Raw genomic sequence first — 26,915 nt, 5'->3', positions numbered from 1 at the left:
TTTTCATCTTACTCACAGTCATTATATGTGGGGGCTGCCTTTTCCTTTGGGGAATTTCTCTGAGGCAAGGTAGGCTTATTTTTCTATCTTCAGGGCTAGTTAGTTTCTCAGGCTGTGCCGAGTTGCATAGGGAGCGTTGGGCGCAATCCACGGCTACCTCTAGTGTGGTGTGTTAGGATTAGGGATTGCGGTCAGCAGAGTTTCCACGTCTCAGAGCTCGTCCTTGTTTTTTGGTAATTGTCAGGTCACTTTGTGTGATCTGAACTTCAATGTCCATTGTGGTTCTGAATTACCTGTTCATAACACAGAGGGGAATGATGGGAGAGGGAGCATCAGCTGATGCTCTCTCCTCCATCATTGCTTTGAACTGTACCAGCATCAAAGACACCGGTATAGTTCACTGCGGCGGCTGCGACGGGGGGAGTCGTGTGCCTCTGACCTGTCGGGCCCCTGACCTGCCAGACCCAGTTGCTGCGGCGACCGTGGTAGTTACGCCCCTGCCTCACCCCCACACACACACTACAGATATCACACAACTACAGATATCACACACACACGCTACAGATATCATACACACACACACACACACTACAGATATCACACACACATACTACAGATATCACACACACTCTACAGATATCCCAGACACTGTTAGGGTTGGTGTAACACAGTGAGTATATATGTATTATTAGGTGCGTTCACAACCCGGGGTCCACCGTGCAGGAGAGGAACCTGCTGCTGGCAAATGGTGGCGCTATATGGTGGTATAAGCGAACTCTGTTATCTCCAGAGTCGCTAGGAACAAGATGCTGTGCCCTGTTAACCTCACAGAGGTACACAGCTACCAACCAGAGCAAACTGTGGTCATGCAGTCAGAGAAAACAGACAAACAACTCCTCACTGGAGGTGCCGGTATTCTAGCGGCTTATTTAAGCCAAGGCCGTGAATACACTCATACAAACTCCTCACCGGATGTGCCGGTATTCTAGAGGCTTATTTCAGCCAAACCCTAACCGCATCCAGACATGACCACACTGGCGCTGAGCTCATAGACATTGGTTTTATACTAGCGCATGGCCGTGTGACCATGCAAATCTTTTATAGCTGCAGCAACTTCAGGACCTTCCTAGAGGACCAATGGGAGCTGCTACAGTACCTAAGCAACTTCAGGACCTTCCTAGAGGACCAATGGGAGATGCATCAGTATCTGAGCATATGACCCCCTACCTCCAATGAAAGGTCTTACCCTGGGCATGCTCAGAAGGGGAAAAGCAGGACTTAGTCCCAGAGACGTCTGCTCGCCACTGACCAGTACTGGCTACAAAGGCAGAGCCTGGAAGAACAGTAGTAACCAGTCGCCCAGTATCAGCCTGAGCCAGACGCTGGGACCGACGTCTCTGCTGAGCAGGCTCCACTGTGGCTGGAGAAGAATGGGAGACTGCAGCGGAGATGGTTCGAGATTCCCCCTGTGGAGAGGCGGGAACTTGACACCTAAGACACACACTACAGATATCACACACACACTACAGGTATCACATATAGACACACACACCAGATTCCAACTCATATACACATCTCACACTCTCCTCTCTGGCACTGGGGAGGCTGATATAAACGTGCAGCTCCTCAGCTTCTCCTGTTTACAGCAGCTCTGTCCCGCACCTCCCCGCTCTCGCATTCTGTCCTGGGGCTGCAGAGCAGGAGAAGCTGACTGGAGCTGCTTCCTATCTCTCACATACCCCGGCTGCCCCCTCCCCCTTGATATGCCTCAGACTGTTGCCGTGCGGGAGGAATCTCCTGCACTGCAACATGGTGTTGGGTGCCTCTGACCTGCCGGGCCCCTGACCCGCCAGGCCCAGTGGCGACCGCTGCGACCATGGTAGTTACGCCACTGCTTATACCCCTGATGATGCTGTGCGGCCAGCCAATCACTGCAAGACCACAAAAAAGATGGCTGTGGCGTTACAGTGCCTGGCAGACAATTTCTGCATGTTGATTGGATCTCTAAAGACCGCCAAAAATGCAGCGTGGAGACCTGAGTTCCTGTCGAGTAATTCCAGAAGTGCTCGGCGAGTACAGTGATACTCAGGCGAGTATCGAGTAGTGGCAAGCACGTTTGCTCATCACTACTCAACAGTTTTCCAAAACCGTCAGGAAAAAAAAAATGTGTGTGCATGGGATTTCTGAAATCTCATAGCTTTTGCTGGTTCTGTAAAACACAGCTTTTAATTTTCATAAAAAAATGCTTCAAAAACGTATTGTGTAAACATAGCCTAAGACTCATCACTGTGCTCCTCAAACCACTGTGGTGGCCCTACTCAAAGTAGGAGGAGGCAGATGGAGGCAAACAGATGCCAGCAGGTATTGTGACTACACATGAGAAATGTATAGTTACGTATCAGTCCCAGGGTGAGTTTTAGCTCAATTAACATACGCATTTTTTCCTAGAAAAATTCTTAAATCTTTTGTGAAAATGTAAAATTGTATTTTCATAAAAAAGCTTATGATCCCCTCTACTGAATAAGCTTCTATATTCATAACATCACATAATGTCACTTTACTAAATTGTATATAAACCCCTTAGAGGCCATTTTTTTGTTTGCTTTGCCAGTCAAGGAGAATATTTGAGTCAGCTTTGGTTTTAATTAGCGGAGTTGGAAATGATATAATCATTGAGGTTTTAGAATGTGGCATGTTAACCTGAAACCAAAAATGTACCATTCAATAGCATTCCTGAACATTTGTAAGGTATGATTATGTCAGACAAGAAAAAATAACAGCACCTAAAGATGGATTGTAAAAAATGTACTTAAGAGTGTGACTTACATTGCACACAATCTACCCTTATTTTAATGCTAAGAGTACTGATGATACTAAACGTATACCGTAAGTATATTCTAATCATCAAGAATAGAGTGATGCAGATGTAGCATTCATTTTACCTTCTGTGTCTGGGATGTAAGTTATGGGACTAAGGTTAAAGGGGTACTCTAGGGAGATAAATCATTTTTGTACTGTCCCTACCTTCATACACTATAAATATTAGATGAACAGTGCAGTTTTAAAATTCTTTATAACCCTTGCAATTCCATGTGGCAGGAGCTACTCCTCACTGCTCTCCCCTCCCGTCTGGGTCATTAAATCACACACAAGTTTTCAGCTCCACCCTGTAAGGAGCAGCCATCCTGAGAAGAGGGGCTGTGGTCACACTGTCTGTTCATTGTAGGGATACAGATATTATCAGGAGACTGGCTGATAACAGCGGGAAGCTGCACATTGCTGTAATGTTACAGACGGAGGGTAAGCTGTGCAGTGAAGAGCAGCTTCTGTCATGCCAGCCCCCTGATAATGGCTCTCTGTCTGCACTCTGAGGTGATCATGAAACTCCATAATAAACATCATAAAACTGTACTGGGCATCTCATCTTTATAGTATATGAGGGCAGGGAGGGACAGTACACATTTTTTTATCTCCCAGGAGTACCCCTTTAAGTTACCACCATGAGTTTTTGACACTGCATATTTTCACTGCACAAAAAGACACAGTGTCTTACAGTTTCAATAAAGTGAATGGGATTTACAAAAATGTGATGTGCTTCTTTATATATCACAGGAAAAAAGAGGGGAAGTCCAGCTCACCATAGTAGTAATCCCAGAAGGCTCGGAGCACGGAGACGCTGTGTCAAGCGTGAGGAGACCAGAAATGAAGAAAAAATTCCAGCTCAACGAGGCGTGAAAAGTAAAAACTTGATACTTTATTATTATTATTATTATTTATTTATATAGCACCATTGATTCCATGGTGCTGTACATGAGAAGGGGTTACATACAAGTTACAAATATCACATACAGTAAACAAACTAACAATGACGGACTGATACAGAGGGGCGAGGACCCTGCCCTTGCGGGCTTACATTCTACAGGATTATGGGGAAGGAGACCGTAGGTTGAGGGTTGCAGGAGCTCCGGTGTTGGTGAGGCGGTAGCTCCGGTGTTGGTGAGGCGGTAGCTCCGGTGTTGGTGAGGCGGTAGCTCCGGTGTTGGTGAGGCGGTAGCTCCGGTGTTGGTGAGGCGGTAGCTTCGTTGGTGATGAGGCAGCAGCGGTGTCAGTGCAGGCTGTAGGCTTTCCTGAAGAGATGAGTTTTCAGGTTTCCGTCTGAAGGATCCAACTGTGGTTGATAGTCGGACGTGTTGGGGCAGAGAGTTCCAGAGGATGGGGGATATTCACTTCAATCAGAAGCAGAGGATGAAACATCAGCACAATACAATAAAAACACTATCTACGCGTTTCAGGTGACAGGGCACCCTTAATCATGACATCTGGTATGCAGCCTGTTCGATGCTTTTTATATTAGCACTCGGTAGGCACACCGGTGCAATGGCTAATTGAAAACACCTGATAGTGTGAAAAAGCAAACAAAGAGACACACATATAATTTGGCTATATACAAATAAAGGATATGAGACACTACAGTATGATTGCCCAATAATGTGAAAGGAAATAAAAAGAAAATGATAATAGATGACGGAGATATACAAAATAGCATGTACAGAAATGGTATAAAAGAATTTTCTTTTTTCACACTGTATCAGGCTCTTCATAGGATGGTAGCGAAAACAGATTTGAAGCAATGCCCAAATAGGGAGCCTGGAAAAATAATGATATATATTCTCCATAGTGATTATTCAAAATGTACCATGACATAAGAAGAAACAAGAGGAAAAATCTAAAAATAAAAATGTAATATAATAAGTACTTAAATAACAGAAGAAAAAAAAATTTTTTTTACTAAGAGACAAAATAAGAGGAAAACAAAACAATACATATTATGTAAGATAGTGAAACAGTTAACAAAATAGCAAACTGTAAACTGCAATGGAAACATTGGACTGAAAAATCCATCAAGGGGCGATAGACTAGTGGTCTCATGCGTCAAGAGAGGAGAAGAAAGGAAAACAACATTCGCGCAAACCGAGCAGAAAGACATGAAACGCCGCCGGGCCGGCCCGAGGACCCAGAGGGCAACGGCACACACCACTGAAAAATACAAATATACAAATCAAAAGGGCCACAACAAAGGCAGAACAACATAGAGGTGAGAAATATATACGTTTTAGAGGCATTATAATTAATAAAAAAGCATAATATCCTTTCTTTTATTAAGGCCATGCGGTGTTCTAGTTCCCAATTTAAAGATCCACCATGTTTCCCTATTTCTTAAAGTTACCTCGGTATCCCCTCCTCTAAAAGGTCTGTGTGTCTTTTCAATTGCATAAACCTTTCGTGAGTCAAGATTGGATTGATGTGAATTGATGAAATGCTGCGAAACTTGCGATATATTTCTATGGATGTTAACATTTTCCACATCATGAATATGCTCCCGAATTCTTGTTTTGAATGGGCGTATGGTACTCCCAACATATTTAAGATGGCAAGTTGTGCATTCCATAATCTATACTACATTACTAGTATTGCAATTTAGGAATGTTTTAATTTGGTAAGTTTTCTGATTATTTGCATCCGCAAAGTCGGAGCGTTTCTGTACAAATTTACAAATTTTACAAGCTGAGGCACCACATTTGTAAAAGCCCTTAGTACTAAGCCAATTGTGAGGTTGTACATGGGACGTATTTAAGGAGCTAGGTGATAGACTATGACCTAAGGATGGCGCTTTTCTTGACACGATTCTGCATCCATGTTTAAGTATGGCCGCAATGTCAGGATCTTCCCTTAAGATGGATAGATTATTTCTTATAAGTTTGCTAATGGAAGCAAATTGGTTGCTATATTGGAAAACCAGAGTAATGGGATTAGTAGAAATTGTTGTATTATTCTGCTTTAATTTGAAACGGGGTTTTTTATCCACAATTTTCTCGGCCCTCTGTAGGCACCACTTACTATAGCCCCTCTGTGTAAGTCTGACTTTGATGTCCTCAACTTCCTTGGCATAATCCTCCTGAGAACTACAATTTCGTTTGGCTCTAACCATTTCTCCTACGGGTATGCCTTTGATAGTGTGTTTGGGATGGTGACTGTTTGCGCGCAGTATCGTATTGCCTGCTGTAGTTTTTCTGAAAGTAGATGTTACTACGGGGATATAATTTATACCTTGGAGTCTTAGGTCCAAAAACTCTATGCATGTCTGTTCCTGACGAGCGGTGAAACTAAGATTGAAAGGATTACTGTTAAAGTAATCGATTAGTTTTTGTACGGTAGACACATCGAAATTCCATATCAATACGATATCGTCGATGTATCTACCGTACCAGAATATGTAATCCCTAAATGGGTTCTCAGTATTGTAAATATAGGACTCCTCCCACCAGCTCATCACCAAATTGGCGAGAGAAGGTGAGTACTTGGCCCCCATTGAGACGCCGCTAATTTGCAAATAATAAGTTTGATTGAAACAGAAAAAGTTTGTGGTAATCAAAAAATGAGTAACTTCTATTACATACGATTGAAGATCTGAAGAATAGTCACTGTATTTGTCCATATGGAATCTCAGTGCATGGAGAGCTATCTCATGCGGTATGGACGTGTATAATGAGACAACGTCCGAGGTGATCCATGAAAAATCAGTTTGCCATATGAAATCTTTCATGACATTAAGGACATCAGTACTATCTCTGAGATAGCCAGGTGTCCTCTGGACGAGAGGCTGGAGGAGCAGATCTAATCACTCCCCCAGCCTCTCACCCAGGGACCCAATACCCGAGACAATAGGTCTCATGGGTGGAGGATATAAACCTTTGTGAGTTTTGGGTAAGGCATACATTACTGGCGTGATAGGGTTTAGGACATTAAGATGGTCACTCTCTTTTTTATTGAAGAAGCCCAGACTGAGACCCTCATCAATAAGCCCAAAGATTTTTTCTTTGATCAATGAGGTGGGATTAGAAAGCAGGCGTTTGTACACAGCAGAATCAGATAACATTTGGTCTACCCACACAATATAGTCAATTCTATTCATAACCACAACAGACCCACCCTTGTCAGAGTTTTTAATAACAATGTCATCATTATCTCGTAGTTCTCGCAGTGCCTGTTGTAGTTTAGGTTTAAGATTACTATTGTACAAGCATGCATGATGGGTACTTTCCGAAAGGAAATTTAACTGTGTTTCCATAACCGATTGAAACCTGTCCATTACAGGTTTGCATGCTTGCACAGGATAGTAATGAGGGTTAGGTACCTTAATACGATTAGGACAAGAATTTGTGCTGGTGCTCGGACCAAGACCATCCTCTTGTAATTCCAGTAAACATATGAGTGACAATTGATCAGCAAAATTAAAAGATTTGAAAACATTATCACACTCATATGTATTACCTTCAGCCTCGATTGGATCGTCCTTGAAGTGTAGTTTTAACGCAATATTCCTAATGAACCTGTTTACATCACAAATAGTAGAAAAAAGATCAAAATTGCAGCTGGGCACAAAATTAAGACCATAAGACAAAAGTTCTTTCTGGTCGTTTGTAAGGGGAAAGGAGGAAAAATTAATCACATCAAATTGCCCTAACGTTGATGTGTGAGATAGTATCTTGGAGGATTTTTGTTGGCATCAGTGTTTCCTTCCCTTTCTCCGGTAAACCTTCTTCTGTTGTTGTTTAATGGCGGCTTGCTTTTCTTGAAGTAAGAGTTTTTTGATGCCTGTAGAGGTTCTGAGTCTGAGTCTTCAGTGACTCCGGTAGACGTGTCCAATTCTGATGAACTAAAGGTGACTTGTCTTTGCATGCGGTTTTTCAAAGTGCGGCGTTTTTGGGGTTTGAGGATTGATTTTTGGGATTGAGTCGTTCTATCCCACCTCCCCCATTCATAGACTTGTTCATGGGCATAGTCATATACAGGTCCTTCTCAAAAAATTAGCATATAGTGTTAAATTTCATTATTTACCATAATGTAATGATTACAATTAAACTTTCATATATTATAGATTCATTATCCACCAACTGAAATTTGTCAGGTCTTTTATTGTTTTAATACTGATGATTTTGGCATACAACTCCTGATAACCCAAAAAACCTGTCTCAATAAATTAGCATATCAAGAAAAGGTTCTCTAAACTACCTATTACCATAATCTTCTGAATCAACTAATTAACTCTAAACACATGCAAAAGATACCTGAGGCTTTTATAAACTCCCTGCCTGGTTCATTACTCAAAACCCCCATCATGGGTAAGACTAGCGACCTGACAGATGTCAAGAAGGCCATCATTGACACCCTCAAGCAAGAGGGTAAGACCCAGAAAGAAATTTCTCAACAAATAGGCTGTTCCCAGAGTGCTGTATTAAGGCACCTCAATGGTAAGTCTGTTGGAAGGAAACAATGTGGCAGAAAACGCTGTACAACGAGAAGAGGAGACCGGACCCTGAGGAAGATTGTGGAGAAGGACCGATTCCAGACCTTGGGGAACCTGAGGAAGCAGTGGACTGAGTCTGGTGTGGAAACATCCAGAGCCACCGTGCACAGGCGTGTGCAGGAAATGGGCTACAGGTGCCGCATTCCCCAGGTAAAGCCACTTTTGAACCATAAACAGCGGCAGAGGCGCCTGACCTGGGCTACAGAGAAGCAGCACTGGACTGTTGCTAAGTGGTCCCAAGTACTTTTTTCTGATGAAAGCAAATTTTGCATGTCATTCGGAAATCAAGGTGCCAGAGTCTGGAGGAAGACTGGGGAGAAGGAAATGCCAAAATGCCTGAAGTCCAGTGTCAAGTACCCACAGTCAGTGATGGTGTGGGGTGCCATGTCAGCTGCTGGTGTTGGTCCACTGTGTTTCATCAAGGGCAGGGTCAATGCAGCTAGCTATCAGGAGATTTTGGAGCACTTCATGCTTCCATCGGCTGAAATGCTTTATGGAGATGAAGATTTCATTTTTCAGCACGACCTGGCACCTGCTCACAGTGCCAAAACCACTGGTAAATGGTTTACTGACCATGGTATTACTGTGCTCAATTGGCCTGCCAACTCTCCTGACCTGAACCCCATAGAGAATCTGTGGGATATTGTGAAGAGAAAGTTAAGAGACGCAAGACCCAACACTCTGGATGAGCTTAAGGCCGCTATTGAAGCATCCTGGGCCTCCATAACATCTCAGCAGTGTCACAGGCTGATTGCCTCCATGCCACGCTGCATTGAAGCAGTCATTTCTGCCAAAGGATTCCCGACCAAGTATTGAGTGCATAACTGAACATTATTATTTGTTGGTTTTTTTGTTTGTTATTAAAAAACCCTTTTATTTGATTGGATGGGTGAAATATGCTAATTTATTGAGACAGGTTTTTTGGGTTATCAGGAGTTGTATGCCAAAATCATCAGTATTAAAACAATAAAAGACCTGACAAATTTCAGTTGGTGGATAATGAATCTATAATATATGAAAGTTTAATTGTAATCATTACATTATGGTAAATAATGAAATTTAACACTATATGCTAATTTTTTGAGAAGGACCTGTAGGTCACGTTCCAGTTTACGTTTTTTCATGTCCATAATATTTTCCTCTACTTTTGTGATCTTGGAGTTACTGGTATTCATAAACTCATCAAATTGAGCAGATGTCATCTTGTCTTTAGCATCTTTGGTTGCAATTTCAATGTCCTTTTGTAAATTTGTTAACGTATCTTCCTCATGATGAATAATCAGTGCAATGAGTTTCAAAGAGCAATCAGATAAAATTGTGTTCCATTCCTTGACAAATGTGTCTGAGTAAACAGTACTAGGGATTTTCTTTATTCTCAGTCCTCTCGGAATCACATTTTTGTCTTTGTAGTTTTTGAGTGAGCTGAGATCCCACCACACACGGTTTTCTTTACGCATTAATGATAACAAATTGTCTAGCAACGCATCTTTGTTACCGGGTGGTGAAATATCTTCTGTTGCTGTGACTGCAAACAGTCTTTCAGCTTTATTTTGTCTTCCAGACACATTCATGATGGTATGCCAAAGTTTATTGTGCTGATGCAGTGACAGTTCTTAATCCTCTTGACATAAATGACAGTGCAAAAGGGAAAACTATGCGAGCACGGAGACACTGATATGAACCACAGGAAAAAAAAGGGGAAGTCCAGCTCACCATAGTAGTAATCCCAGAAGCTCGGAGCACGGAGACGCTGTGTCAAGCGTGAGGAGACCAGAAATGAAGAAAAAATTCCAGCTCAACGAGGCGTGAAAAGTAAAAACTTGATACTTTATTCACTTCAATCAGAAGAAGAGGATGAAACATCAGCACAATACAATAAAAACACTATCTACGCGTTTCAGGTGACAGGGCACCCTTAATCATGATATCTGGTATGCAGCCTGTTCGACTATTCTTCAGATCTTCAATCGTATGTAATAGAAGTTACTCATTTTTTGATTACCACAAACTTTTTCTGTTTCAATCAAACTTATTATATGCAAATTAGCGGCGTCTCAATGGGGGCCAAGTACTCACCTTCTCTCGCCAATTTGGTGATGAGCTGGTGGGAGGAGTCCTATATTTACAATACTGAGAACCCATTTAGGGATTACATATTCTGGTACGGTAGATACATTGACGATATCATATTGATATGGAATTTCGATGTGTCTACCGTACAAAAACTAATCGATTACTTTAACAGTAATCCTTTCAAGCTTAGTTTCACCGCTCGTCAGGAACAGACATGCATAGAGTTTTTGGACCTAAGACTCCAAGGTATAAATGATATCCCCGTAGTAACATCTACTTTCAGAAAAACTACAGCAGGCAATACGATACTGCGCGCAAACAGTCACCATCCCAAACACACCATCAAAGGCATACCCGTAGGAGAAATGGTTAGAGCCAAACGAAATTGTAGATCTCAGGAGGATTATGCCAAGGAAGTTGAGGACATCAAAGTCAGACTTACACAGAGGGGCTATAGCAAGTGGTGCCTACAGAGGGCCGAGAAAATTGTGGATAAAAAACCCCGTTTCAAATTAAAGCAGAATAATACAACAATTTCTACTAATCCCATTACTCTGGTTTTCCAATATAGCAACCAATTTGCTTCCATTAGCAAACTTATAAGAAATAATCTATCCATCTTAAGGGAAGATCCTGACATTGCGGCCATACTTAAACATGGATGCAGAATCGTGTCAAGAAAAGCGCCATCCTTAGGTCATAGTCTATCACCTAGCTCCTTAAATACGTCCCATGTACAACCTCACAATTGGCTTAGTACTAAGGGCTTTTACAAATGTGGTGCCTCAGTTTGTAAAATTTGTAAATTTGTACAGAAACGCTCCGACTTTGCGGATGCAAATAATCAGAAAACTTACCAAATTAAAACATTCCTAAATTGCAATACCAGTAATGTAGTATAGATTATGGAATGCACAACTTGCCATCTTAAATATGTTGGGAGTACCATACGCCCATTCAAAACAAGAATTCGGGAGCATATTCATGATGTGGAAAATGTTAACATCCATAGAAATATATCGCAAGTTTCGCAGCATTTCATCAATTCACATCAATCCAATCTTGACTCACGAAAGGTTTATGCAATTGAAAAGACACACAGACCTTTTAGAGGAGGGGATACCGAGGTAACTTTAAGAAATAGGGAAACATGGTGGATCTTTAAATTGGGAACTAGAACACCGCATGGCCTTAATAAAAGAAAGGATATTATGCTTTTTTATTAATTATAATGCCACTAAAACGTATATATTTCTCACCTCTATGTTGTTCTGCCTTTGTTGTGGCCCATTTGATTTGTATATTTGTATTTTTCAGTGGTGTGTGCCGTTGCCCTCTGGGTCCTCCGGCCGGCCCGGCGGCGTTTCATGTCTTTCTGCTCGGTTTGCGCGAATGTTGTTTTCCTTTCTTCTCCTCTCTTGACGCATGAGACCACTAGTCTATCGCCCCTTGATGGATTTTTCAGTCCAATGTTTCCATTGCAGTTTACAGTTTGCTATTTTGTTAACTGTTTCACTATCTTACATAATATGTATTGTTTTGTTTTCCTCTTATTTTGTCTCTTAGTAAAAAAAAAATTTTTTTTCTTCTGTTATTTAAGTACTTATTATATTACATTTTTATTTTTATATTTTTCCTCTTTTTTCTTCTTATGTCATGGTACATTTTGAATAATCACTATGGAGAATATATATCATTATTTTTCCAGGCTCCCTATTTGGGCATTGCTTCAAATCTGTTTTCGCTACCATCCTATGAAGAGCCTGATACAGTGTAAAAAAAGAAAATTCTTTTATACCATTTCTGTACATGCTATTTTGTATATCTCCGTCATCTATTATCATTTTCTTTTTATTTCCTTTCACATTATTGGGCAATCATACTGTAGTGTCTCATATCCTTTATTTGTATATAGCCAAATTATATGTGTGTCTCTTTGTTTGCTTTTTCACACTATCAGGTGTTTTCAATTAGCCATTGCACCGGTGTGCCTACCGAGTGCTAGTATAAAAAGCATCGAACAGGCTGCATACCAGATATCATGATTAAGGGTGCCCTGTCACCTGAAACGCGTAGATAGTGTTTTTATTGTATTGTGCTGATGTTTCATCCTCTTCTTCTGATTGAAGTGAATAAAGTATCAAGTTTTTACTTTTCACGCCTCGTTGAGCTGGAATTTTTTCTTCATTTTCCGCTTCTTTATATATGCAACATAAAGCCACGTTCGCACTTTCAGTATTTGGTCAGTATTTTACATCAGTATTTGTTAGCCAGAAGCAGGAGCGGGTGATAAACACAGAAGTGGTGACGTGTTTCTATTATACTTTTTCTCTGATTGTTCCGCTCCTGATTTTGGCTTACAAACACTGATGTAAAATACTGTCCATGTGAACGTGATCTAAGATGGAGAAATGCTACAGAAATTCTACAACCGAATAACTCACCAAATTGTCATTGTGGGAATGTAGCTGCACACATAGTATTTCATCCCTGTTTTGTCGTTAAGACATTTCTGCACCAAAAACGTTGCACCAAAATAAATGAGAATTTTGAAAGCTCATGCACATTTTGCTTATGTTTGTCCTTGAAGATTTGAAGCAGTTTCAAATCTGCAGTATGTCAAATCCTGGGCTATGTGCACAGGTTAAGTATAATCTGCAGACATGCACTATCTTGATTCCTTTATTTCTATGCGTTTTTTTTTTCCCATTCATTGGAATCGGTGAAAATGCTGCAAACACGATAAAAAAAAATTGCCATGCTGCACATCTGAAACTTCTTCAAATCTGCAAGGAAATAATAAGCAACGTGTGCTCGAGATTTCAGAAATCTCATTCATTTTGGACAGTAAAATACTATGTTTTTTTTTATGGGAAAAAAAAGCAGCAAAAATGTGAGTTGTGAACATATGCTTTCAGCATTTTGTTCACTCATTCAAATAAATGAAGAAAACAATCATCAAAAACGCATCCAAAAAGCGCACAAAAATGGTGTATTTTTTATGCAGCATTCTTTGATGTACCGGTAAATATTTTTTATGCAAATACTCAATGTGTGCACAATCCATACATGAGACACAAGGAAAAACAGGAATTAGAATGTGGTACGCTTCATATATTAATTACAGTGGCCAACACAGATGTCATCCAGCAATGCCTGCACGGCTCCTCCTCATAATATACTGCACATACTCAAAGTGACTGGATGAGTACATATACGGCCAGGGGATTCTGCGGGGTACATGGAAGGCTTCATTCAGACCATCATTATTTTGTCAGTGATTTTTTTTGGCATGAAAATATAAATAAATTATAATGTAAAAAACGGACAGCACACCGATTGCAATGTGTGCTTGTAGGGTATGGGTAATTTTAATCTCAGATTTAAAAAAAGAACATTTTTCTGTTATTTTTTTATGGACACATGGCCGACAAAAAAACACAGATATGTGAAAATCTCCATAGAATTTAATTTGTATGTGTTCTATCTGTGAAAGACACTGATAAAAGACATCTTAATGAGGCCTAAGGTTGTAAAATACACTAGCAGATCTCTCGAGTAGTCAAAAAGAAGCACTTATAAGGCAGAGTTAGGCCGGTTTCACACATCAGTTTATTTCCAGTACCGGAAGAACTGGTACCGGAGATATCCGTGTGTCCGAGTGTGAACTATGTGCGGCACACGTGTGGCAACCGTGTGCTGAATCAGTGCCACACGGACGGCCGCCAGGGAAGAAGGGCTACAGTAAGCGCTGTTCCCCGTCGGCTGGTGCTGAAGACGGCTCTCATCATTCTCCCCTGCTCTGCCGGCGATCGGCGAGAACAGAGGAGAATGATGTTTGAACGATGACAGCAGGTGAGGGCTTTTGGGACTCTTACCCCCATCATCCGATACCTGCTGCCACTAATAACAGTGACAGCAGGAGCATCTATTAGATGCGCCTTTTCTGGCGCTTTACCTGGCTCTCAGGATCTCATTCACCAGTGGTTTTCAGCTGGAACAGTCGCATCTTGGCACCATCCAGGTTGAAAATTATTTAGCCCCCCAGACATGGATTACAGCGTAGGACACAATGACGGACAAGTATGGTAAATTGCTGTTTTTTAATTTTATTTGTATTACAGGAGATCGAGGGCGTCGGGGAATTAGGTGTTGCAGTAAGTATCGTTTAATTGAGAATATTAAAGGAGTCTGTGTAATTTTTTCAAATAAAGGATTTTATTCTGGATGTGTCTTTACTTAACATATAACTATAGGATTAGTAATGGAGAGCTCTTCCCACTTGCCCTGTAGCGGTGGCAAGTGGGGTTCACATTTGTGGGGTTGATGTCACCTCTGTAATGTCACATCTCCTGGGCAGGGGAGGAAGCAAAAGAAAATACTGACATTACAGCAGGGGATCACAGTGGATTCATTTTGTGAGGTAAAATATTTCACCGACTGCTTTTAAAAAATATTTTACCTCACAAAATGTATCCTCTGATCTCCTGCTGCAATGTCAGTATTGTCTTTGAGGGGAGAACACCGCACAGGAAGGAGAGAGACGGGGGGATAGCACATGGGGTAGACAGGTCAAAGAAGAGAGCACAGACGAGAGAAGTCAGCACATGGGGAAAGAGAGAGTGGATAGGTGGGTGAGGACATGGGGGGGGGAAGAGATTCTCAATGCTGCAAAGCCTGCCCCCATTGCGACATTATCGCCCTCCCAATGCGATAGCATCAGGTTTCCATCTAGTGTTTTAAATAAAGCTGCTTTGTTTTTGATATTTCCAGGTACTTGGCTTAGACAAAACTTTATCAATATAGTTCAGTAGTGTAGCTACCAGGGGAAAAGAGGGGGCAGTGCCCTGGGACCTATGCTCTGAGGGGGCCCACCCGGAGCTACGCCACTGTAACTGTATCAGCGTGTACAGCACGCCGATACAGTCCCTGCTCTGTCACCCGGCTGCTATGGGTGCCCCTGAGCAGGCTGGGGGGCTCAGTACCAGCAGTGGGCCCCCCACCCGTCATTGCAAGTTCAACTGTATCGACTAGATGCCAATTTAGCTGACTGCACTGATGAGAGTAGGAGCGTCACGATCCCTCCTCCATTATCCCCCTCTCAGCATCGCTACTCGGAACCACTGTCCAGAGAATTGTGCGGGCGCTCAGAGCGGTGGAGGAACCATGAGAGGCGAGTATTGTATTTATTTTTATAGGGGTGCATTATACTATAGACTCTGCCTATGGGGGGATGCATTATGCTATAGAGTCTGCCTATGGGGGGTGCATTATGTTATAGAGTCTGCCTATGGGGAGCTGCACTATACTATAGAATCTGCCTATGGGGGCTGCATTATACCATATAGAGTCAACCTATGGTTTTTTTTTACTAGTTTGTTACGGGGACCTGTCAGAAAACAAACAAATGGTATTCACATGCAGCCATAACTGTAATGCTGATACAGTTTTCAGCATTTACAACAGTGTCGATGGAAGTGCAGCTGATGGGAGAAAATGAAGTTATATTTACCCCAACTCCTTTCAGTCATTGGTGCGGTACCGGTACATAGTTAGAGCGCTGTAATCATGCTCACCGCTGACATTCTGCTATATGATACCTGTTAGCAAGCTATAACATCCCATATTCCATCAAAATCAATAAAATATGGGATATGTAGTGCTCATATTATACATAACATGCAAAAAAAATTGGAAATGTGAAAAATTCCTCTGCAAGATTGATATTTTTTTTTCTTGTTTGTGAAGGTAGGGCTTTCTGCATTAACCAATATCCGTAAATTATTTGTTCTGCCCTACACCAAAATTTAAAAAAAAAATCTGTGGAATTTATAATAGCATCATCTTTGGATGTCAGGAAAGGTGAAAATAAATGAAGAGCAGAAGTGACAAGACTTACCGCAGTGCAGTGAGGAGTCTTGCTGCATTACGTTTGGGCTGTAGATCCAGTCATCTTTATTCCACTTTATAACATTCCCGTCAGTGCATTTCTGAAAATAGGAAGTTTGTGCTGTGTTCCACATCCTGAACATATAGATCTCTCCAACCAACCTAACAGATACAGAGGAATTTAATTCTTGAAAGGTCGAAGAGCCAAGGACAACATTGCCGTCTCCGACGAGTTTGGTTATATTCTCCAGTTTCTGTTTCTCTTTTAGAATACCATCAAGATAAAATCCCATGTATTCATCTTTGCTATCCCATGTAACGCAGAGCTCGTACCAAGTATGCAGGTTTAGTTTCTCAAACACATTTATCTGTGTGCCAAACATCCATATTTTCAAGCTACTGCTGTCGCCAAGAACGCCAATTTCATAGGCATTGATGGAAGATGTGCTTAGTTTGTATGTGAAAGCAGTCCAAGGTTCAGAAGAAGCGAGTTTTATATAGGTGCACACAGTAAACTTTGTCAGATCAGGAACAGATTTACTTAAAGTCATGATATCCACAGATGATCCACTAAAGACGGCTTTGTATTCAAATTTAGCAGCATAAGCTGAAAAACAAAAAAGAGGTAAAGATAACGTATACTCAAGACATACATAAAAATGACACCTGCCAAACCTTGTACTAGAGTGGATCTGTAGATTTCATAATATAACCTACATACATATTCTAGGGACCTTTCATGAAGGTTTAATACATCAAACTACCAGTAATGGCATGTAAGTACAAGCACTTTCATGGTGATTAAATTCATACCTTAGAGAAGTTGTCCAAGTAGCCCATCACTGTGTCCCGATAAAATAATAAAGTTGCGGTGTCGGCGCTCGTTCTCCCCAGGGCTCTCGTGCATTGTTGTGACGCGTGACATTGGCACCCTTTCACCGATGGCTTCACTGTCTCCTACTTTGGACAAATCGAAAATGAAGAGGAAGGATCAGCTGCAGCCCAGACTTCTTCTTCATGATCGATTTGTCCAAAGGTGGGGACAGTGATGCCAGTGCTGATAGGGCTCTAGTGTCACAACAATGCACGAGAGCTTGGGGAGAGCGAGTGCCGACACTGCATGAACGGTACCGGCACGGGAGGGGAGTATAGGCTTTATTGGAGGAAAACCTCCTTTGATACCCCTTTTCCTTCTGCTTTTTATAATACTGGTGTATTCTAATGTGACAAAAGGGCCTTTGGGAATCCTCAGACCCAGTTCTTAGGTGCAAACGTTATTTTTCACTCTCTATAGCTACAACTCAAAATCTGCTGTACACTTATGGAATTGTGGCCTAACGATAAAAAGTCTAAAAGCCATTTACAGGTAGTAGTTAATACACTAGTAGACCACATCTTACATATCAGGTAAATAAAACTTTAGTATTACATTAAAATAATTATTTCATTAAAATCACTACTAATACTATTGTATACAATTGTATTATTGCATTAAAAGCAAACTTTTATGTAAAAATAATACTTTGATGAATCTAGATCCCTTAAAAGAGGCTTTTCATAAGGTGACAAAACTTTTCAAAATGTGTCACTTGGGAAAATCCCACACCTTGCACTGCAAGCAAGCAGCTACTGTAACTTCCCTAGGGTAAACAGCAGCAGCCAGCCAAACATTTCCCCGTAGGGCTCAGTCAAGCAAATGGCAATCTTTGTGTCTCTGTATTATAGCGGCTACCAGTTCTGACTCTTCGAATGGGATCTCAAGTCTAGTCTTGATGAGACAACCTCTTTAATCCCTTCCCAACTGATCGATTTTCTGTTTTGTTTTTCTTTTCCTCTTTAGTTTTTTCCGCTCTTTTTCCCAGAACCACAATTTTTTTTCCCTGCCGATATAGCTGGGTATGGTTTATTGTGGGATGAGTTGTAAATTGAAAGACACCATCCTTTTGACCATGCGATGTAGTGGAAAATGGGCCAAAAATTCCAAATGCAAAAAACCCTGCAATTCCCAATTTTTTTTCTTGGATTTCATTTTCACTGAGTTCATTATATGGCAAAAATGACCTGGCAATATGATTCTTCACATTAGTACAATTATACAGCATAATATATTTTTTCTGTGACAGTAAAAAAAATTCAAAAATACATTAAGAAAAATTAATTGGGTCGCTATTTTTCAAGACCCGTCACAGTTTTATTGTTTGGTCAATGGAGCTGTGTAAGGACTTGTCTTTTGCAGGGGAAGCTGACATTTTTATCAATACCATTTTAGGATAGCTAATGATCAGGTATTATTGCATTTTTTGCTGTCTTGCGGCTACAGAAAAATGCAATTTTGGCATCAATGTTATACTTTGATAGATTGGACTTTTTCAAACGTGTCTATGTTTTTAAAATGTTTCCTTATTTTTAATGGTGGAAATGGGAGATTATTTGATCTTTTATATATTTTATTATTTTTCAAAACATTTTTAAAAACATTTTTTTCCACTGTACCACGGTATTGCAGTGTATAGCAAAAAAAAAATCATGGACTCCTATGAAATTTAGCCAGTTTTCAGAAGACTCCCAGTTGCGATACAACCTGATGGAACCCTACGATCACGTGGGTGGGGTGATGATTGGACAAGTACAATGATACGCCCCCAGAAAGTGCACTGTAAGTGCTGCTATCAAAGATTGATAGCAGCATTTTATAAGATAGCAGCCTATGGATAGGCCCTCAATATTTTCTGACAAGTCAATCCCTTTAATGATTTATGAGTGGCAAATGTATCTTCAAGCAATTACGGTAGATAGATGAATAATAGGCAACATTAAATTTTCTTCTAGTTTACAATATTCTCAAGGCTTTTTTTGGGTAATTCATGATATAACTAAAGAAACATCAGTCAATGTGGAGCTGCTGCAATACCTGAACACTGTCACATAACCTTATAGAGTATTTTAACATTTTATGTAATCACAAAAAGTTAAGTTGTACATGGCAAAAATCTACATCATGTTGTTTTATGTGAACTGATGTAATCTATAAAATGCATGCCATAAGTGTAAACTGACAGCTAGGTTTTACAGAGCCCTATAGAAATTCCTTCAGTTTAAGTCAAAGAATCATTCATTCAATTTCCTTCCCAGATCTCGAAATGGAAATTGTAGACCGGAACATTTATTTTAATTTGCCGTAGCTGGATCCAAGAGCCACATAGTAATTGAATGCTATAATTTCCTTTAAAAAATGTGATGCCTGGACTTCATCCAACTGATGACTAATTCCAATTAAACATTTTTTTTCAGAAATACAGTATATTCATAAAAATATACTGAAACTAAGTATAGCATAGTATCTAGTAAGCTCCTAGACTCTTAAAGAGAGCCTGTCACCACAATTTTGCAAGTTAAAGTAAAGACATGGCCGTGATGGGATGAACCCCTTTACCCCCAAGGGTGGTTTGCACGTTAATGACCGGGCCAATTTTTACAATTCTGACCACTGTCCCTTTATGAGGTTATAACTCTGGAACGCTTCAACAGATCCCAGTGATTCTGACACTGTTTTCTCGTGACATATTGTACTTCATGACAATGGTAAAAATTCTTTGATAGTACCTGCGTTTATTTGTGAAAAAAATGGAAATTTGGCGAAAATTATGAAAATTTCGCAATTTTCCAAATTTGAATTTTTATGCAATTAAATCACAGAGATATGTCACACAAAATACTTAATAAGTAACATTTCCTACATGTCTACTTTACATCAGCACAATTTTGGAACCAAAATTTTTTTTTGTTAGGGAGTTATAAGGGTTAAAAGTTGACCAGCAATTTCTCATTTCTACAACACCATTTTTTTTTTAGGGACCACATCTCATTTGAAGTCATTTTGAGGGGTCTATATGATAGAAAATACCCAAGTGTGACACCATTCTAAAAACTACACCCCTCAAGGTGCTCAAAACCATATTCAAGAAGTTTATTAACCCTTCTTGTGCTTCACAGGAATTTTTTGAATGTTTAAATAAAAATGAACATTTAACTTTTTTTTAACAAAAAATTTAATTCAGCTCCAATTTGTTTTATTTTACCAAGGGTAACAGGAGAAAATGGACCCCAAACATTGTTGTACAATTTGTCCTGAGTACGCCAATACCCCACATGTGGGGGTAAACCACTGTTTGGGCGCATGGCAGAGCTCGGAAGCGAAGGAGCGCCATTTGACTTTTCAATGCAAAATTGACTGGAATTGAGATGGGACGCCATGTTTCGTTTGGAGAGCCCCTGATGTGCCTAAACATTGAAATCCCCCACAAGTGACACCATTTTGGAAAGTAGACCCCCTAAGGAACTTATCTAGAGGTGTGGTGAGCACTTTGACCCACCAAGTGCTTCACAGAAGTTTATAATGCAGAGCCGTAAAAATAAAACAAAATTTTTTTCCCACAAAAATTATTTTTTTAGCCCCCAGTTTTGTATTTTCCCGAGGGTAACAGGAGAAATTGGACCCCAAAATTTGTTGCCCAATTTGTCCTGAGTGCGATGATACACCATATGTGGGGGGAACCACTGTTTGGGCACATGGGAGGGCTCGGAAGGGAAGGAGTGCCATTTGAATGCAGACTTAGATGGAATGGTCTGCAGGCGTCACATTGCGTTTGCAGAGCCCCTAATGTACCTAAACAGTAGAAACCCCCCACAAATGACACCATTTTGGAAAGTAGACCCCCTTAGGAACTTATCTAGATGTGTGCTGAGCGCTTTGACCCACCAAGGGCTTCACAGAAGTTTATAATGGAGAGCCGTAAAAATAAAACAAAAATTTTTTCCCACAAAAATTATTTTTTATCCCCCAGTTTTGTATTTTCCCGAGGGTAAGAGGAGAAATTCGACCCCAAAAGTTGTTGTCCAATTTGTCCTGAGTACGCTGATACCCCGTATGTTGGGGGGAACCACCGTTTGAGCGCATGGCAGAGCTCGGAAGGGAAGGAGCGCCATTTGGAATGCAGACTTAGATGGATTGGTCTGCAGGCGTCACATTGCGTTTGCAGAACCCCTAATGTACCTAAACAGTAGAAATCCCCCACAAGTGACCCCATATTGGAAACTAGACCCCCCAGGGAACTAATCTAGATGTGTTGTGAGAACTTTGAACCCCCAAGTGTTTCACTACAGTTTATAACGCAGAGCCGTGAAAATAAAAAAATCTTTTTTTTTCACACAAAAATTATTTTTTAGCCCCCAGTTTTGTATTTTCCCAAGGGTAACAGGAGAAATTGGAAACCAAAAATTGTTGTCCTATTTGTCCTGAGTACGCTGATACCCCATATGTTGGGGTAAACCCCTGTTTGGGCACACGGGAGAGCTCGGAAGGGAAGAAGCACTGTTTTACATTTTCAACGCAGAATTGGCTGGAATTGAGATCAGATGCCATGTCGCGTTTGGAGAGCCCCTGATGTGCCTAAACAGTGGAAACCCCACAATTATAACTGAAACCCTAATCCAAACACACCCCTAACCCTAATCCCAACAGTAACCCTAACCACACCTCTAACCCTGACACACCCCTAACCCTAATCCCAACCCTATTCCCAACTGTAAATGTAATCTAAACCCTAACTGTAACTTTAGCCCCAACCCGAACCCTAACTTTAGCCCCAACCCAAACTGTAGCCCTAACCCTAACCCTAGCCCTAACCCTAACCCTAGCCCTAGCCCTAACCCTAGCCCTAACCCTAATGGGAAAATGGAAATAAATACATTTTTTTAATTTTTCCCTAACTAAGGGGGTGATGAACGGGGGTTTGATTTACTTTTATAGCGGGTTTTTTAGCGGATTTTTATGATTGGCAGCCGTCACACACTGAAAGACGCTTTTTATTGCAAAAAATATTTTTTGCGTTACCACATTTTGAGAGCTATAATTTTTCCATATTTTGGTCCACAGAGTCATGTGAGGTCTTGTTTTTTGCGGGACGAGTTGACGTTTTTATTGGTAACATTTTCGGGCACGTGACATTTTTTGATCGCTTTTTATTCCGATTTTTGTGAGGCAGAATGACCAAAAACCAGCTATTCATGAATTTCTTTTGGGGGAGGCGTTTATACCGTTCTGCGTTTGGTAAAATTGATGAAGCAGTTTTATTCTTCGGGTCAGTACGATTACAGCGACACCTCATTTATATCATTTTTTTATGTTTTGGCGCTTTTATACGATAAAAACTATTTTATAGAAAAAATAATTATTTTTGCATCGCTTTATTCTCAGGACTATAACTTTTTTATTTTTTTGCTGATGATGCTGTATGGCGGCTCGTTTTTTGCGGGACAAGATGACGTTTTCAGCGGTACCATGGTTATTTATATCTGTCTTTTTGATCGCGTGTTATTCCACTTTTTGTTCGGCGGTATGATAATAAAGCGTTGTTTTTTGCCTCTTTTTTTTTTTTTCTTACGGTGTTTACTGAAGGGGTTAACTAGAGGGCCAGTTTTATAGGTCGGGCCATTACGGATGCGGCGATACTAAATATATGTACTTTTATTGTTTTTTTTTATTTATTTAGATAAAGAAATTTATTTATGGGAATAATATTTTTTTTTTCATTATTTTGGAATATTTTTTTTTATTTTTTTTTACACATTTGAAAAAAAAATTTTTTACTTTTTTACTTTGTCCCAGGGGGGGACATCACAGATCGGTGATCTGACAGTTTGCACAGCACTCTGTCAGATCACCGATCTGAGAGCAGTGCAGGCTACTTCACAGTGCCTGCTCTGAGCAGGCTCTGTGAAGCCACTTCCCTCCCTGCAGGACCCGGATCCGCGGCCATCTTGGATCCGGGTCTGGAACAGGCAGGGAGGGAGGTAAGACCCTCACAGCAACGCGATCACATCGCGTTGCTGCGGGGGGCTCAGGGAAGCCCGCAGGGAGCCCCCTCCCTGCGCGATGCTTCCCTGCACCGCCAGCACATCGCGATCATCTTTGATCGCGGTGTGCCAGGGGTTATTGTGCCGGGGGCGGTCCGTGACCGCTCCTGGCACATAGTGCTGGATGTCAGCTGCGATAGGCAGCTGACACCCGGCCGCGATCGGCGGCGCTCCCCCCGTGAGCGCCGCCGATCGCGCTGGACGTACTATCCCGTCCATGGTCATGGGGGCCCACCCCACCTCGACGGGATAGTACGTCCGATGTCAGAAAGGGGTTAATATGCAGATTAAATTGATACCTTTGATGAAAAAATCTGCTTTGTGGATCTTCTTTAATCTTGAATTTTTGCACCAGTGCCATCAATGTCGTGGACGGCTCCACAAGGCGCAATTGAGCCAAGATCTAAATCTGTCCTTGTGCTGCCCGTGGTGCAAGTTTATTGAAGACTAGCCGGGAAATCAATTTGCACATGCCTGCCTGCAACAATGACGGCACAGGCGCAAAACTTCAAACAGGAGGCAGGTTATGTAGAAAAGTACTGACCTATCTTTCAAACACTGGAGGCAGGTGGAGGGCGAAGGAGGAGAAGACCCAATGCACAATCCTGCCCCTGTGCACCGAAATCTTCATTACCAGAAAAATTAAAATGCTGAATAAAGAAGAACAACAAAGCAGATTTCTTCACCAAAGATAACAATTTAATCTGTATATAAGCCCCAATACGTCATGTCTTTACTTTAACTTGCAAAATTGTGCTGACAGGTTCCTTTTAACAGCTCTGGTTAATGCAAGAGAATGCAGCTGGCAATGGACTAGTACCATATACCAGGGGAGACTATATACTGTTATACTGTAGTGTATTATATGCTTCAGCCTTCACAATTCCAAGGATTTTATATTCCCAGAATTTTCCTACTTTTACAATTGGTATATTGATAAAAAAATATAATCAGTGTCTGTTGGTCCAAGCACTACAAACTACACTAATGGGTCAAATGTGCCACTCCTGACTCAGCACTGTGTAAGAATAGCAATTCAGCACCTTTTATGTCTTTGTCTCCTCTTTCTAGACATCAGTGAGAAAGCTAGAGATCCACACCAATTAGACATAGGTCATCTGTAACGGGGTCTAACAAGCTGGGGTACCTCTTTCAGTACCACCCCGTGTTTCAGGAGGTCCACTCTGCTTTTGCTGGATTCTGAATGAAGGTTGCTGGCTGGAATTCCTTGGTTACGTGAGAGCATATAAAAGCTGACTGCTACCCCACGTATTTCCAGTCTAAAAGAGCTCACGTTATTTACAGCACACAGAATATATAACAGATACACAGGGCAGGCCAATAGAAAAAACAGGCCAGACATACATTACAATAGCCGCAGGGGGCCGGAGCCTGCTGATATTTACTGGGGGAATTACAAAGGTGGGGGAGGACAGAAGGGGGATATCTTGTCCTCTCTGCCCAGGGGCGCAGCCTGTGGACTGATGCATTTCACATGGAACCTATTATACATAATATATACTGCATAACATATTCTTGGTGCTGGGGGTTCTGTAATATCATCTAAATGCCACCAATGCCTAGTGCTGCATCACCTTTTAAGGTCTAGGTTATAACTCCCTTCCGTACCATGAATGTCTCTCAGCAAATATTTATTTTACTCAAATTCCCAAATGGTAACTGAGCCTGATCTTATGGGAACCTAAGGAAGGAAAGAGCAGTGTTATTCTAATCTTAGATAACCACTTTAAATTTGTCAATTTTACCACTCCTCTTCCATCCCACTTAATTCTGACAGAGTTCACACAAACGTGTGTTACACTTGCCCAAACTGGCCCTTCAGCTAGTGATCTATTGTTGGTTAAGATATAAGAAATGTCTCCTGAAACCTTAATATTATTATTTATTTATATATCACCATTGAATCCATGGTGCTGTACATGAGAAGGGGTTACGTACAAATCACAGATATCACTTACAGTAAACAAACTAACAATGACAGACTGATAGAGGGGCGAGGACCCTTACATTCTACAGGTCATATTACATAAAATTTGTGCATTTTAAGGGTAAATTCTTGTGCATTTTTAAATGGGTAACGTGTCAAAGTGCTTATAAAAACAAGCAACTTTGCAATTTTCTTGTTGTTAGAATTCTTCTTAAGAATGGCGTCAATTTTGATTTTATTGTTTATGGCTTGCTGCCTAGGTTGTCGGTCACCACTGCACTCTAGCTGTGGTTGCCAAATATGCACATTGCTTACCAGTTTATTCCAGTAGAGCTTCTGTGTACTGCATTGAAGCTGGGTGGGATAGCTGGAGTGCACTGTTAGCACCCACTCCTAGTCAGCTTAAAGAGAGCCTGTCATCAGTATTTTATACTCCAACCTGATAAATAATAATAATCTTTATTTTTATATAGCGCTAACATATTCCGCAGCGCTTTACAGTTTTGTACACATTATCATCGCTGTCCCGGATGGGGCTCACAATCTAAATTCCCTATCAGTATGTCTTTGGAATGTGGGAGGAAACCGGAGAACCCGGAGGAAACCCACGCAAATATGGGGAGAACATACAAACTCATTGCAGATGTTGTCCGTGGTGGGATTTGAACCCAGGACTCCAGCGCTGCAAGGCTGCAGTGCTAACCACTGAGCCACCGTGCTGCCTTGCCTGATGGCATGTATATACAGGCTGCTTTCTTGTAAGTATTAGTTTTGCTGTTTTAGAGAAAGCCATAGTTGACATTGTATGCTAATGAGTTGCAAGTGCATTGGGGTAAGCACTGCACATACACATATCCTACTTCTCTGCCTTTTTCCTGCCTGCCTCCTGTCTTTGAATGACAGGCCACTGAAACATGAGCAGGCAGTCAGTGAAAGGAGGCAGGCAGCGGGCGCAGAATAGGGAGAGCTGCAAGTGCGGTCCCCATCCCAATGCACTTGCAACTCATTGGCATGCAATTTCAATTATGAATTTCTCTAAAACAAGAAATGTAAAGAGATTTCATCAGCATTAATGTGTCTCTATATGTGTGCCATTAATTTGGGGTGAAAAATCCTGATGGCAGGTTCACTTTCATTTATTCTATCCTCCTCCAATGCTACAATGGCAAAGCTGCCTCATATAGCAGTATCAGGAATGCATGGCGGGTCCAAACAATCAATCAAGTAGGAATAAGTATGAAGTTTGGAGTCAGGGGAGCGGTGCACTCCAGAAAAGATGTTGTGGGACAAACCCTTTAAAAACCAGTTGCTGCATACAGGTGCAGTCACTGCGTGCTCAGAACATATATGTTTAGTCATTCTGTGTGCGTTGTATGGCATTTCCGCACCCACAATAATTAAAGCTTTACACTAAAAGCAGCCACATTCCTTTGTTAGTAACTTACTGTATTTTGAAATATCCTTTTTTAATGTCAGCTGATATATCACTAGTGTCACGCTTACCCTTACTTCTACTTTACTGTCAGAAACCACACCTTACCAGCACAAACAGGTGTGCACTTCTAGGTAGGTGACAGGTTAAGTGAAAAGATGATGTTATGGACCTGAATTGTGAATTACATTAAAAGTTTGAAAACTTGGTGAGGTGAACATTTTTCTAAAGTGAGTTGTGACGCAAGCACAGCCGGGTATGTCTTATGTGATTCTGCCCCTTGAGTTGCT

General features: G+C 41.1%; 1 protein-coding gene across 3 annotated transcripts in view; it reads right to left on the bottom strand.

Moving 5' to 3' along the window:
• Window positions 1-26,915, bottom strand: part of ADGRG2 (adhesion G protein-coupled receptor G2) — a 296,348-nt gene that overhangs the window by 217,678 nt on the left and 51,755 nt on the right. For all 3 annotated transcript variants that reach the window (XM_069761520.1, XM_069761519.1, XM_069761521.1), the window contains exon 3: window positions 16,341-16,937. In XM_069761520.1, the coding sequence (XP_069617621.1) occupies window positions 16,341-16,937 (597 nt within the window). The remainder of the gene's footprint in view (window positions 1-16,340; window positions 16,938-26,915) is intronic.

Source organism: Ranitomeya imitator, chromosome 3 (genome assembly GCF_032444005.1).
Source record: "Ranitomeya imitator isolate aRanImi1 chromosome 3, aRanImi1.pri, whole genome shotgun sequence".
In the NCBI taxonomy this organism is placed as follows: domain Eukaryota; kingdom Metazoa; phylum Chordata; class Amphibia; order Anura; family Dendrobatidae; genus Ranitomeya; species Ranitomeya imitator.
Note: the sequence above shows the minus strand (reverse complement) of the source record. Positions and strands in the feature narration are given on the sequence as shown.